The sequence below is a fragment of the Ammospiza nelsoni genome, chromosome 3 (assembly GCF_027579445.1).
Source record: "Ammospiza nelsoni isolate bAmmNel1 chromosome 3, bAmmNel1.pri, whole genome shotgun sequence".
Lineage (NCBI taxonomy): Eukaryota > Metazoa > Chordata > Aves > Passeriformes > Passerellidae > Ammospiza > Ammospiza nelsoni.
In genome coordinates this window covers 13,554,109-13,567,841 of record NC_080635.1, presented here as the reverse complement: position 1 = coordinate 13,567,841, position 13,733 = coordinate 13,554,109, and the positions used below count along the sequence as shown (strand labels likewise).

The 13,733-nt window shown below is 38.1% G+C and overlaps 1 protein-coding gene across 6 annotated transcripts in view; it reads right to left on the bottom strand.

Moving 5' to 3' along the window:
• The window catches only part of LCLAT1 (lysocardiolipin acyltransferase 1), a 111,722-nt gene that overhangs the window by 39,386 nt on the left and 58,603 nt on the right, over positions 1–13,733 (bottom strand). For all 6 annotated transcript variants that reach the window (XM_059467949.1, XM_059467948.1, XM_059467943.1 and 3 more), the window contains one exon: positions 11,155–11,271. In XM_059467949.1, coding sequence (XP_059323932.1) covers positions 11,155–11,271 — 117 coding nt within the window. The remainder of the gene's footprint in view (positions 1–11,154; positions 11,272–13,733) is intronic.

The window sequence follows — 13,733 nt, the reverse complement described above, 5'->3', positions numbered from 1 at the left end:
CCACTATTTCCATCCTTTCGTATTTTCCACAACTCTTCTACTAAAATAATGAAAATATCTTAGGAATGTGTTTCTGGATAGCAAAATATTTTGAGAAAACAATGCTGAAATAACAGCTGTAAAAGAGTTACTATAGAATATTTGAAAATGAAGGCAAACATTTCAGGAGTTATGACCAGATTCTCCTAAATTCCACCTCTCTCCTAGGATGAAACTGCATTTCCTCAGGTTCACAGGTCCTGGGCTCTTCCAGAAAATGTTACGGATTATGGAATTTTCTTTATCCTTTCATAGCTTCTCAGACAGCAGATCAGCTTCAAAGTCCTGCCAGCAAAAGCTCTCCATTCTGACTTTTTTTTACTATAGTTTGAAACGAAAAAGCATGAAATACATTATTAGAAGCTTGTCATTCTAAGCAAAGAAAATACCAAACTGGCAAAACACATTTGTTCTCCTGTTCCAAAGCGAACACCACAAGAGGGCTGCATTCAACCTCCCTTCCTGAAATTCCCATTTCTCAGTATTTAGTTACACAATCTGAATGCTTGACACTTTCCTCCAGTGTTAATTTGAAAAGAAGTGAAGCAGTTTCACTTGCAGATCAGGACAGGGCATCCAGGACAGCAGATGCCTGAACACTTTCCAAGCAATGTGCACCTACTTAATTGAGTTCCTCCCCTCACCCAGCTCAGAGGCAGCAATGGGCCTTCAGCAAGAGGCCAGTGAAACTCATTCTGAACAACAATCTCTTCTGTTTGGGTGCAAAGCAGTCCTGGTCTGCCCACAGTGCTTTCAGTCAGCTGAGAGGGAGCGGCAAAGTAAAACCATTTTGCTCGTAAAAACTCATGGGGCATACATCCTTATGCATAAATTCACAAAGGCTAATAAGATTTGTTTTCTGTAATTGTGTTAATGGGGTTTTTACAATCCTTGTCCTAGACAGTTTTCCAAGAAAGATGGAAATCTGCCACCAAAACTCCTCTATATACATACAGTTGTGTATGTACACAGTGTACCACACTTCACAGGAAAAAGCCCCACCATTTAAGTCACAGGCACATTATATTCTATCAGCATTTTGGCTGTTCAGTTTTAATGAATTCTGTACTGTCCACTACTGTTCAAACAAGAACACATGAAAAAGAATATGCTGCTGGTTGATTACATGTGCCAGAAAATAGAAAGGCACAAGACTGAAAGTCAAGAGAACTTATCCCTTCAAGGAGGAGAATAATCCTTTGAAAATGTTCTATCCAAATGTACAACACTGCTATTATAAATCAGAAATTATGTATATATTTGAACACTGAGAGCATGCTTACATGTGTGTCTCAGTGTGTAATGTCAACTCAGTTTGTCAGCACCACAGGTAGCATAAATCCTGGTGAATCTCTACAGCCTCTACAGTTTGGAATGTATTATTAAGAGGTTTATTAAATATTTGCAATGCTGTGGGCATGCAGAGTGCCCTGTTTGAGACAGCTGTGGCTTAACTGCTACCTGTTCCAACAAAGCTTCTGCACCAGTGAGATGGGTGTTTCAGACACACCAAAACAAAATCCCTGCCTCAAAAAGGCACAGGCCTCACAGATGGGGTGTGAGCAATGGGGAGGAAAGAAGGAGCCACAGAGCTGCTGAGCATATGTTTCATTTAATTCTCTGGTACAAGCTACAAAAGCAGGCAAGCAAAGGGCTGATAAAGGATGGCAGGGAGCTTTCAGGTCCATTGGAAGGAATGCTTTTTGGATAAGTGAAGGCAGAAGTCAACTGGTTAAAATCACAATGGTGCTGCTGACAGGATGAACCTGCAGAGCACTTAGACAAAGAATGCTTTTGAGGGATGATTTTTCAAAAGCATCCAAGCAAATTTAAAAGAACACCCTTTCTTACAGGATCTTAAATGGGACTTATGTCCCTAAGGCCTGCCCTCTGTGTTTGGCTTTTAAACGCCAGTACCCATAGCAACTTCAAGGCAAGGCAAACGTGCCATTGCTCACAAATTCCAATGTCTCTGAAGCATTTTCAAAATGCTTCTCTTCTTTTTATTTATTGTGCAGGCTCTTCTTTTCTCCTAATAGATGTCCTTACTGTCTGCCATGCCAGAATCCATCAGGTCAGGCTGGCTCCTTTCAGAGCAGAGCAGTGAAGGACCAGTGATCAGGAGAAGCCCTGCTCAGGACCCTGCTTCTGGAATGATTTAATAATCATCAAGAGCATTTATTTTTATTGCTAGACTGCAAGGGCAACAATTACTATCTTTGCAAACAAAATGACAGTTTTGCAGAAGTCTAAATATAGATGATAGGCATTTCAGAGATGCTTATTTTAAGACATTATTTGTTTTTAATGGTATGAAATAGAATTAGAGAGAGACACTACTGACTCAAACATGTATTAAAACAGTTCTCCAACTCTTAATTGGTAATCATTCTACAAATAAATGAATTTATGGGAAAATATATTCAAATCCTACAGCTGTAATATACTTCATTATAACACTTACTACATGTTGCACTTCAAATTACTGGCATGGCATACAGGCAGTAAAGGGAAATCCTTCCTCTATCCCACCAACGTTTAGTGAGAACACAGAGAGCCAAGACCTTGCTTCCTGCCCTCCAAAATCCTGCAGTTCAGAAAAAGGTTGACAAAATAAGTCTCAAAGACAGGAATATTTCAGATTACATATAAAGTGATGAATGAGGTGTAGAGTTGAATTTATGCTGAAGTTTATGTTTTGATAAAAATCTATTTTAAAAAGCATTTATGCTTTACTACAATTTTTCCCAAGCTCCTCTGCCCCCTGATGTTTTTCGTTTTTCAGTATCAGTCCCATAGCAACATGCAGGATTCGTGGCTGTGGCACTGCTCAAACATCTCTGGAGCAGAGCCTTGCAAATGATTGCTAAACTCAGGGATCTGAGTCAGCTTGGAAAAGTCTGATGCTGGGCTCATTTTTTATATCCTGAAAATAGTGGCAGGGGACTGGGAGGAGGGCTGAAACTGCAACAGTGGAATGAAAGAAATGAACTACTTAAGATTTAATGATACATAAGCAGCATATTTTGCAAGTAGATGTGATTGAGTGCTTTATTACTATCTTACAGATTTGGAGGCTATATCTGAACAGTTTGAGGATTCCAACATTTCCAGTAACTGAAAGGATACTCCATGGACCTTCTCCCCTGCCAGTAATTACTCATACAGCAAAGTGGTTATCAAGAATACACAAAACACATTTGCAGCAACCTTAATGCAGCTGGAAATAAAAACAGCTAGCATCTGCAAAAAGTGGAAGACTGGAGAATCCAAAAAAATGACTGAGAATCTCCTGTACAATAGGACTCTTGATTTGGGATTAGTCTATTCAGCCTGTAGATGCTGCTATTTTTCTAATAAAACACATCAGGAAACATCATCTCTTAACGGAAACTAAAGCAGTTAAAAAACAAAAAAAAAAAAGAGACTATGGAAAAAGTATGTTTAGGTTCCTCTCTACTCAAGACTGCTTGAAGCAATTATCTGCCTTACTAATAAACCAAGCTGAGAAATGGGTAAGCTGTGTAAAGCATGTGGTAATAGCATGTGAAACAAATAGATGCCAATACTATTCCTCTGCTTATAGGAATTAATTTCAACTTCAGCAATAATTAAATAGGCTACCAATCCAACCAAGATCATCTGCAAATTGTTGGATCATTGGCTGACAAGAAAGAGGAGTAATTAATGAACTTGTACTTTACCTCAGGCTCACCTATTGTCTGTCCTAAGTCTTTAAAAACAGCCATAAAGCTCAGTACTCAAAACACACAAATCAATGAATGACCTTTCAAAACATACACCCAGAGAGATGCTGACCCAGTCTAGACCAGCAGATACAACTTGTTACTCACAGTCCTGGTCCACCACCTAGTCAAAGCACATTAACTACTAGAAACATCTTTCTTAAAAATATCTTCAAGAGAAAATAAACATAAAATCAAAGAGCAGGAATAGTTTTATAATTCTGAAGAAAATAATTCTAGTTTTTCCTGAAAAATCTCTTTTCCTGAACTCATTGGTGGCCAAGCTTAGTTTTTACATATGCGATCTGATGAGCTAGCATCGTTCCAGGCCTCCAGTTGAAGCAATTAAAAAAGTCCACCCTCGCCAAACATTACCACATTGTTACCACAGATACTGTGTATTCGAGTCAAGGGAAAACAGTGGAAACCTCTAATACCACTGTGGGGTAACTGCTGGCAAATGCTAAGTTTTTAGTATGGTTACCACTGCAACTATTAATAACCTGTGAGGAGGTAAATGGAAAATGATCCACTGCATGGTGTATCTGCTTGTCACAAGCCATGACTCACACGTGAGAGACTGCAAGGGAATTACTGCAGTAGGTGGACGTTCAGAGGCTCGAGAACGTAAAACCTGAAATATTTCCGATGAATACCACAGATGTGTGGTGACTCAAACGTGTCACCCTGCAAACACTGGAGGGGCAGCGATTCTTACACCATAAACTCTTCAGTGAAAGGCTCTGCTCCCTTCTCAATAGCAGTGGGGGGTGGAAAGAGGAAAGGATGGGGGTTGACAGAAAAGAGTGATTCGGAAAAAGCAAATCCTTCCCAGGAGGAATGAAACAATGGACTGTTTTCCACAGAGGTGGGGCGAGCACTGTAGAATGTTGCTCCAGTAAGACATGAAAGAAGAGAAACAGAAACTTCAACGTGTACCGAAGGCCAGAAAATATCTAACAGAAAGCTGGTGCTCATTCTGAGAAGCACATCACAGCCAACACACGCAGATTGTTTGCAAGATATGGTAATCATCAGCGGTTAACATGATTCTGGAAAAAGTCGAGCTGCCCTTTCCCATGTTCCAGAGTACAGAGACAACTGTCAGCATTTGCAATAAAGCACAACAGCCTGCATCCGATTTTCTGCTTTGCTGAATTTCACAGACATGCCCAGTGATAAAAGCATGCTTTTGAACCAGGTCCCTGCTTTTTTTAATATATGACTAATGTTATGAATTTTTTACTGAGACACAAAAGGCATAAAAAGTATGCAAGCTTTAATTTACATACTGATATTTCTGTATCAAAGGCTATGCTATTTAATGCACAGGATCCAATTCTCATAAAAGCAGAAGATCAATTACAGCAGTTAGTGAAGCTCTAATATTGCATTTTCAGCTAAAAACTTGCTCAAAGCTCTTTTACAATAGCTCAGTAATTTCAGAGTATCAATCTACTTAGTGACATGACTCTGGGAGGAACACATGCATAGAGGAAAAAGAAATCCTGAAGAAAGAATTTCCTTGCATTAAGGAATGATGGTTTAGAGCTGCTGTTTAATCTCTGCAAATCTGATGGACATACGGGGGAAATTAGTTGATTGAGGACCCAAAGCTAAGGCTGATGTAGACACTTATGTTTTCCCATTTCAAAACCAGACTGGTTTTAGTTTACACAACTGAGCAACCAGCACAAACAGGCAAGAGCTACTCTGAGAGATGGCAGTGCTGGTCAGTGTACAAGCTCTGGCCTTGCCAAAACCCACAGAAATTTTGGCAGTGGTCCAATGTATAATTTTAAGAGTCAGAAATCTGTTCAGTCACAAAGAGGGAGGCTAAATTTTGTTGAAAGAACAAATATAACATTTTCTGTAATTTGATGTGGGGCCTTTCTATGTCCTATACTTTTGTTACACACAAGACAAGTTATGCACAAACCTGGAAACTGCTGCAGTCCTGCTACATAAAACCTCTACAGGTAATTCAGCAGACACTTCTGTGATTGAGACCCACATGCCTCACCCAATATATATGTGAAGAGGAAAGAAACTATGTAATCAAAATAAAAAGCAGTTTATTTAATATGCACATTTATTCATTCACACACCCCTATTACCACAGCCTGAACATTTCAGTCAATGAGTAGACCTGATTTTCACACTTGCATCAATTTTCTCTTTAAAAATCTAACACACTTAGAAATTGGTATTACTTTGATTTATGTTTGAAAGAACAAATGGCACCTGCCTTGTAAGCTGAAGGTGCTTTGGACATAAGTGTTATCAACACCAGAAGACAAGACCCCTGGTAGCTTTTCTCACTGATGTTTCATCAACTCATACAAGCAACCTCCTGCCTCTCTTTCAAAGTTGGAGTAACAAAAAAGCTCTGAGAGCTCATAAACTTTGGCTACTTGAAGCTGAAGGGTTTCATTAATAAATATTCTTGGTGCACAGCAAGGATGTCCAGGCACTGCTCACAAAGACCTGATGCCTAACCCTGGCTACTTCACACCTCAGCAAAGGGGAGCCAAACCACGTGTCAGCTTTCAGGAACTGTTAATCATCATCTCCTACTGACTGCCTTCTACACTGATCTGCAAATCACAAACTGTCTCTCTACATTATTAGCTCAAAAGTGCCGTGTAAGCAAATTGCACCAGAACCCAAATAAATGCCATGAAGAGTTCAGTATATAAATATGCATATGTGTATACTCTAACTCCCAGAAAATCTGAATCTACACTACTACTGAACCTAAATAGTCACTAAGCATCCTAGGATTAAAGCGTTTACAGTGTTATATAGAGATAACCTGGATTGAACACCTAAAGAAAACTTTCCTGCCCTAGCCATGAATCAGGTTGAATACCTGCATGTAATTACTGAAGCAACTGCAAAACCCAGGTATGAACATTAGAAGATACAGATTAGCTTCAACTGTGTGTGTATAAACATTAATTTTAGGGCAAAACTATCAATTCTAAATCAATCATGGAAAAAGGATGAGAATCACAGTTTCTTTCCATCAGTAAGAATGTGCAATGAAGGCAAGCATGTTAAATTTGTATCTTTGTTATTTTGGGATCCTGCAGTTGGCAGATGTTATCTGCAATATTTTTTTCAGTTGGCTAATTATGAACCAGAAATAAATTCAAAGCTGAAATACTATAATAAGACAACTAATTCTGACTAGTCATTATACTGTACAACCAGTAAAATATAAACCCCACAATGGGAACATCCAGTCCAATGTATCCAGCTATTAAAGACTGTTGATGGCTGTAGAGGAAGTGTCAAAAAGAGGTCAGTTTAAATTTAATGTTGGCAGAAATGACTGTCTACAAAAGCATGAATAATCTTCTAATGATGCTTTAAAGTGTTAGCTCTGTCTTAACACTTACTGTTTATTTAGTCCTGAGAAAATGCTTAAAAGCCATGAAGCAATTTTAAGGAAACATTTGTAAACAGCTATTTTCTCTTGACAGACTATTTGGCCACAATTACAGATATTATGCCAAGATAATATATGTAATTCAATGAATCCAGACAATATTGAATCAAATCAAACCAGTATTATTTTCCATCTCTTTGAAACTGAGCATTCAAGTCAGCTGAACTTTCAATGTCATTTGGCACTTCAGAAAAAACTTTACAAAATACAAACAGGTCTGAAAACCTACACGTCATTCCTGAGTAACCTCCTGACCTCTTACAGAAGGATCTCACAAAGTGGATCTTCAAGAACATTATACAAACCACAAATGTTTTCAATTAACATTGTTAATGGCATGATTTTATAAAGGTCTTATTTAAATTCCTTCACATTTCAGCCCTTTTCAAAGTCCCACATTTTGTAAAAAGAGATGAGTTACCTTAACCCAAGTTCTGCCAAAAATTACTCCACAAATAACATCTACTCAGAATTTCAGTCTTAAAAAAAGGATTAAATATGATTCTAGGAGATGGCTAAAGAGAGGGATTAACTAAAAAAAGTAATGATCAATCCTCATTTTGGAGGCTGGAGTTCACTTTCTATTGCTCATTCACATGTTCTTACTCCGTCTTTCAAAAAATGCTCATCTTTGTTCCCCAAAGAAACACAGCAAAAATCTCTAGTAGTTTTTTACCAGGTGCTGATGGAAATCAGGATTCCTTACAGTGCAGACAAGACAAATGATTCACTTGATCAAGTGAACAGAATTAGAAAGAAGCAAATCACCTATTTTATTTCTCTTAGCTTTCCATCAATAGTCAACCAACCAGATACCTCTTGCCTGAAAACTAGCAACAGCTTAAGTCCTTATTCTCTTGAGTATATCTATGATTAATTATACATCTAAAGCATGTTCATAGTCTGTGTTTACTCTTGGGTGACTCTATAGTTTCTATGAATAAGAAGACAACAATGTTATGGATTTTTTGGCACTTGTTTTGGCACTTGAGCATAATGAAAGGAAAAACCAGTCAATTTCTATGTGGATTTTTGTTTAGAAGAGACAGCTTAGGGGGAAAGAGCTACCACTTGGATGAATCAGAATGCTGAAAGAAAAGGTATGAGTCAAAAGCCAAGGAGATGTACTACCTAAACATCTTTTATTGGTTTTTGGTGGACATCATATAGGTCTTTTTTTCTTAGCTCCCATAATCTCAGCAGTGACTTAGAAACCATCACCACAACATCTATGGGCCAAAACCCCCAAATAGTTGAAATAATGACCCTATAAGAAAGAGAAGCCAGCCAGAGGAGTTTGAGTGCTTTTTTCCACCTATGGAAAGCAAAGAACAGGTAAGAGCTTGGTTTATGCTGGCAGTGCTTCCTCCAGGAACAAAGTCCTTTGCACAGACACAGGCAAAATTTTATTGAAGGTTATTTTCACCTGATTCTTTATTTCCTATTCAGAAGGGTCACTAATAGTCATTTTTATATAATAATAGGTAATTCTTTCATGCTACAGCTTGTGATGCATATTTATCAGGCTTCTTGCCAAATTAAATTAGTTCCTTCAACATTTGAAAAGCAGTTAAACTTCTAATTACATTTCCCCCCTCTTTTCATCAACCTATTTTTGGAGCAAAATAATGTACACAGGCCTGAAGAAAAGACACTTGAGCCTCAGGAATGGAAAACAGCCACAAGCCAAAATGTATTCACAGGAGAGCTGTAGGGCAGTAAGGTTGTCATCTATGCACAAAAATACTTTCAAAGACATAAACATGTTAAAATCACCACCACTCCCTCCTACATGTTGAAGTCACACACACTGCTTTGTGCCTGCAGGTATGAGCAGTAAAAAAAAAAATCAAATCTGGTTTTATGATTATTACTATGATTGTAGCATTAAGACAATTCAGAAATGGAGACTCAGGTCAACACTATGTCCCTTGACAGTCCTGGTATTATTTACTACTGCTAGCATCAGAAATTAGGATTATAAGAAAGCATTCTATCAGTTTAAGTTATAACTCAAACCAAAGATGCACAATAACACCAAGTATCAACTGGGCCATCTGCATCTCAATATCAACCTTGATATCCATACTGTACAGATGAAAAGACAGAGATTGATATATATTTGCACATCTATAAAATATAATGAAGTATTTTAAAATGCAGCAACTACAAATGAGTTATATATATATATATACATATATAAAAAACCCCAAAACTTTTCAACACAAATGGTCCCCATTTTGCACACTTGGAAGCAGTTGAAAACCAATTCTTAAATTAACAAGTAATAACCAAGTACTTTAAAATGCTACTTGAACTACCTTCTCCCACACAATTTACTACATAATAGCATACAGTTATAATATATATATAGCCTACAACGCCTTTCAAAGTATCCAATATCTAGTAAATTCAACACAAAAGGGACATTAATATTTCACACAATATTTGCCTGCCTTAAATAAAAAGGAGATGTAAAACCACTTCAAAGGCTGGACTGTTATTGTTTTTCCCCCAGCTTTCTACTGCATAAAATCAGTTAATCAGCCTCAAATATTTTCCTTTTCATAACCCAACCGCCTAATTTGCAAAGATTGCTCATAGAGCAATGGAAGAGAAAAACATTTTTATGAAATTAGAAAATTACTGTATACCACAAAGCTTGCTCCTGCAGCAAATACAGAATTTTTTTACAGTTATTAATATTTCAAGTAGAAAACACTTCTTTAACTGAAAATTTATTCCAGTTTGAAATACTGTTATGCACTAGGTTAACTTAATGCTGTGAAGTTTTAAGTATAGGAAGCTTTTGAAACTGTGCATGTGGCAAATTTTTTTACTACAGCAAATTGAGTAATAAACATTCAAGAGAGATGAAAATCGAAGGTGTCCAGCTCTGAATGTGCAATAGGGTCAAAGAGATAAATGGGATTGTCCAGCTGGACAAAATTCCAAAGTGCTTGCAGTGATTTTAGGGTATCTGCTTAGAAGGAAGCAGGTAAAATGCAAGCCAGGTCTGCCTTCAAAAATCCAAGCAAAGATTCCAGCTAGAAAAAAACCTACCAGAAGGCCCCTATTCTTTTTAATAATCTCAAACTTCTTCTTCTGGCAGTCAAAATAACCAGCATGTGGTAAAGATCTGGAATTGCTTTTCCCTGAAGAACCAGCCTATAAAAAAGTCACTTCATATCTACTGTACGTTTATTTTCTTCAACCATATATCCTGCAAATATTCACTCATCTGTACTTGAATCCCTGCCACATCTGTACCATTTAAAGGTTACATCCTGATGGCCTCAGCCTCCTCAAAGTGCCCATTCCCAAAACAACTCCCAGACACCTCAGTGTAACAATCACATCTTCATACTCTGTTCTCCTGTAAAAGGGACTCAACCCTAATGCCTAGATTAATATTGGGATGGAAAACCACTTCTGGGTAAAAAGTATCACACATTTTTTTGCCCACTACCCTGCCAAGCAGCACAACTTGTATTTCACACAGCTCCTCTGAGTCACCATCACCCCAAACATCTGGCAGCACTGGGCGGCTGACTTGCTGAGTTTCCATGCTGCTGTGCATTCCCCTTGTCCATTTAACATAACAATTCATTTACCCAGCTCTCAGAATTAAACCCAGAAGCCTTTTCTGAGAGGGCAGTGATATACGTGCCTGTGTGTTCAGTGTCAACCACCCACTCGAGGTTGAGGACGGTACAGGCTGAACTTCCTTGAGATTTTTTCCACTGATTTCTGATGTAAGACTGCTAAACAAGCTAAAATACTTAAAACTAAACAACACAAAAGTTGCTTCCATTCCCTGCATACCTCCTGATGATATCAGTGTCTGTTATCAAGTCTCAAATCTCTCCATGTTACAATCATTTTAAAGGAAAAACAAGGACAGGGCAGGATTACCTTCCCTTAGACGCTCAACCACAAAGGTGAATCCGGTCGTTCGCGGGTGTAACACGTACTCGTATTTTTTCAGTCCGTTCTTCTCAGCAAATGCATGACTGCGGGCTTTGGTATTGTCTGAGGAGAGAAGGAGAAGCAGCACTTGGTGTTACTGTGCACACAGACCATGGATTAAATGGAATGATTACACGACAGGAAGGACACGACAGCAGCTCACACAGTACGGATGTGGAGGCAGACACAAGTGTGCTTTCAGTTGGCCATACCATGGTATGAGGAAGAGGCATGTGGATTGCAAGAAAAGCCTTTTCACCCTCTCACTTCATTTTAGCAAATCATCAGCAAATCTTTCATACTTTATCAAATGCAATCTGAGATTTATAAGTCTGTTAATAGCTCTCTGTACACTTCAATACCCATTCTACAGTGTATTAATTGGCTCAACTGTGTTTTGGGGTTTTTTTCAACTCGAAAAGCACAACATACAGTAATGTAAGTTTCATATTACAGAGATACCTTGAAGTCAGTGTTTAACCACACTACACTTATTTCAGAAAGAAAATATTAAAAAGAGGAAAGCAGTTAATCTAATAGCTTAAAATGGTATTTTACATCTTCATTCTGAACTTGCCATGTTTTATTCATCAACCTGTGCTGCACACAGTTCCCCATTTTAACTTTCTGACCAAGCATCTCAGTGCCACAACACATGCCTGCCACTGTACACACAGTACATGCAAGGCAGCTGGAAAGCACCATGGCTAAACCCCATGACAAATGTATTTCAAACCTCTGATAATCAAAAAAACTCATGAGAAAACCAAAGGCCTTCCAGAGCTGGTTGCTAAGAGAGCCCGCTAAGCAAGGAAGACAAGGACACCAAAGCAAAAACTTCTGGAGACAGGTGGAGAGGAGGCAATTTGTTCTCCTGTGATGTGCAGGAGGCTCTTCCAAGCAGCCTCAGTCAACAGCCAAAAGGACTTTGCTGGCTACATTCAGCTCTTTACTGCAGGTCCTGCTGTGCCTCCCCTGGGGCCAAAAGGCAATGGACATCTGCAGCGTTCCCTTGGCAACATGGCAAAAATCAATTTGAGCAAATAACTTATTAAATAACTCATACATATGAAGTTTTACAGGTGCTTAAAAGACAAAATCCCAGCAACAGATGTATGGAAAAAAATCACTGCTTGAGCAATCTATTTTATTTTTAAAACAAAAATTTATTTTTTAAGGGTCCACAGTTAAGCTTAACAGAGATGGAAGATAAAGTAATAGAAAACATATTGCTGTTTAATCATTTAACATAAGTGATACTTAGAGATAAATCCTTCCTTTTACAGTCCTCCCAATTTTTCCTGTAAAAGTACAATAGCACAAGTGAACAAATCAAGAGCAGTGAGAGATTTCTTTTTTGCTGTAATGTAACATTCCCCCATCTTTCTTTTGTCCCTAAATTATATGACCTCTTTATTTCTCAAAAATGCTGGTGCCCCTTCTAAAGGTTTGTCAACCAATTAATAAATGCTATAACATATCACCACACTAAATATCTTTTCCCTGTGACCTACTGTTTCCATGCCTGAGAGAGCTGCTTTTCATATATGCAAGCCTTGAGATTCACTGCACAGATCTCCTGACCATGTGATTTGAAGGAAAGGAAAGCTGTTGCACAGTAGCCAAGCAAGTGATTCAGCAAAGAGGATCCAAAGATTTAATTCTTGCCAAATTACCAAAACATACAAATACTTGAAAAATATTATAACTTCAAAAAGCACTGCTAAAATTATGGAATGTGTGAAAGACTAAAATTACACTTGGCTAGGTAATTTAATTTATCTTCCCTTGGACATATACATTATGTCTTTAACCACATAGTCAGAATATCTATTTTTGTCTGCTCAACTACTACTCCATTCAATACTGCAAATGACTATTCTGAATCAGCAAAGGGGACTTGCCTTGCAGACTCTCACTGCAATGGCAAAAGTTGCAAAGGGAACCATGAGCCAGACTTGGAATGGCTGAAGAGGCAACAGTAATCTGGTAATTATTAAATGCTCCTCCAAAAAAAACAGGTTCTACCTCTTAGGTGCACCAGTATTAGCTCATGAACAAAAACTATTTTCTAAGAAATGACACTGATGACCAAGTCTGTTCCTATAAAAACTACCAAAATCAAGAGTTCCTTTCCAGATTCTGGAATGGTTTGAGTAAAATGTTTTAAATGTATTTATCACAAAAGTTCTTAAGATGATGTACTGTTGTTTCCAAAGGACAGAAGTATCATATTCTTCATTTTCAGCATATCCAAGTTTGGGTTTCACTTCAGAAAATCTGCAAATCAAGTCAATCAGAGCTTTGAGACACAAGTGCCATATACATCTACATAAAGGTAAGCAGTCTAAAACAAGAATTCTAAGTTTTAAGCACATCAAAGTGCACACAGTTAATGAGCACTCAGAACTCTCTCTGTGTATCTGCTCACTAGCACCTTGCTTCAGAAGGAGCACAAAAATGCTCCTTGGTGTTTGCAAAACTCTCCTACTTGCACTAAAGATAAGCAAGGAGTGAAAGGGCAC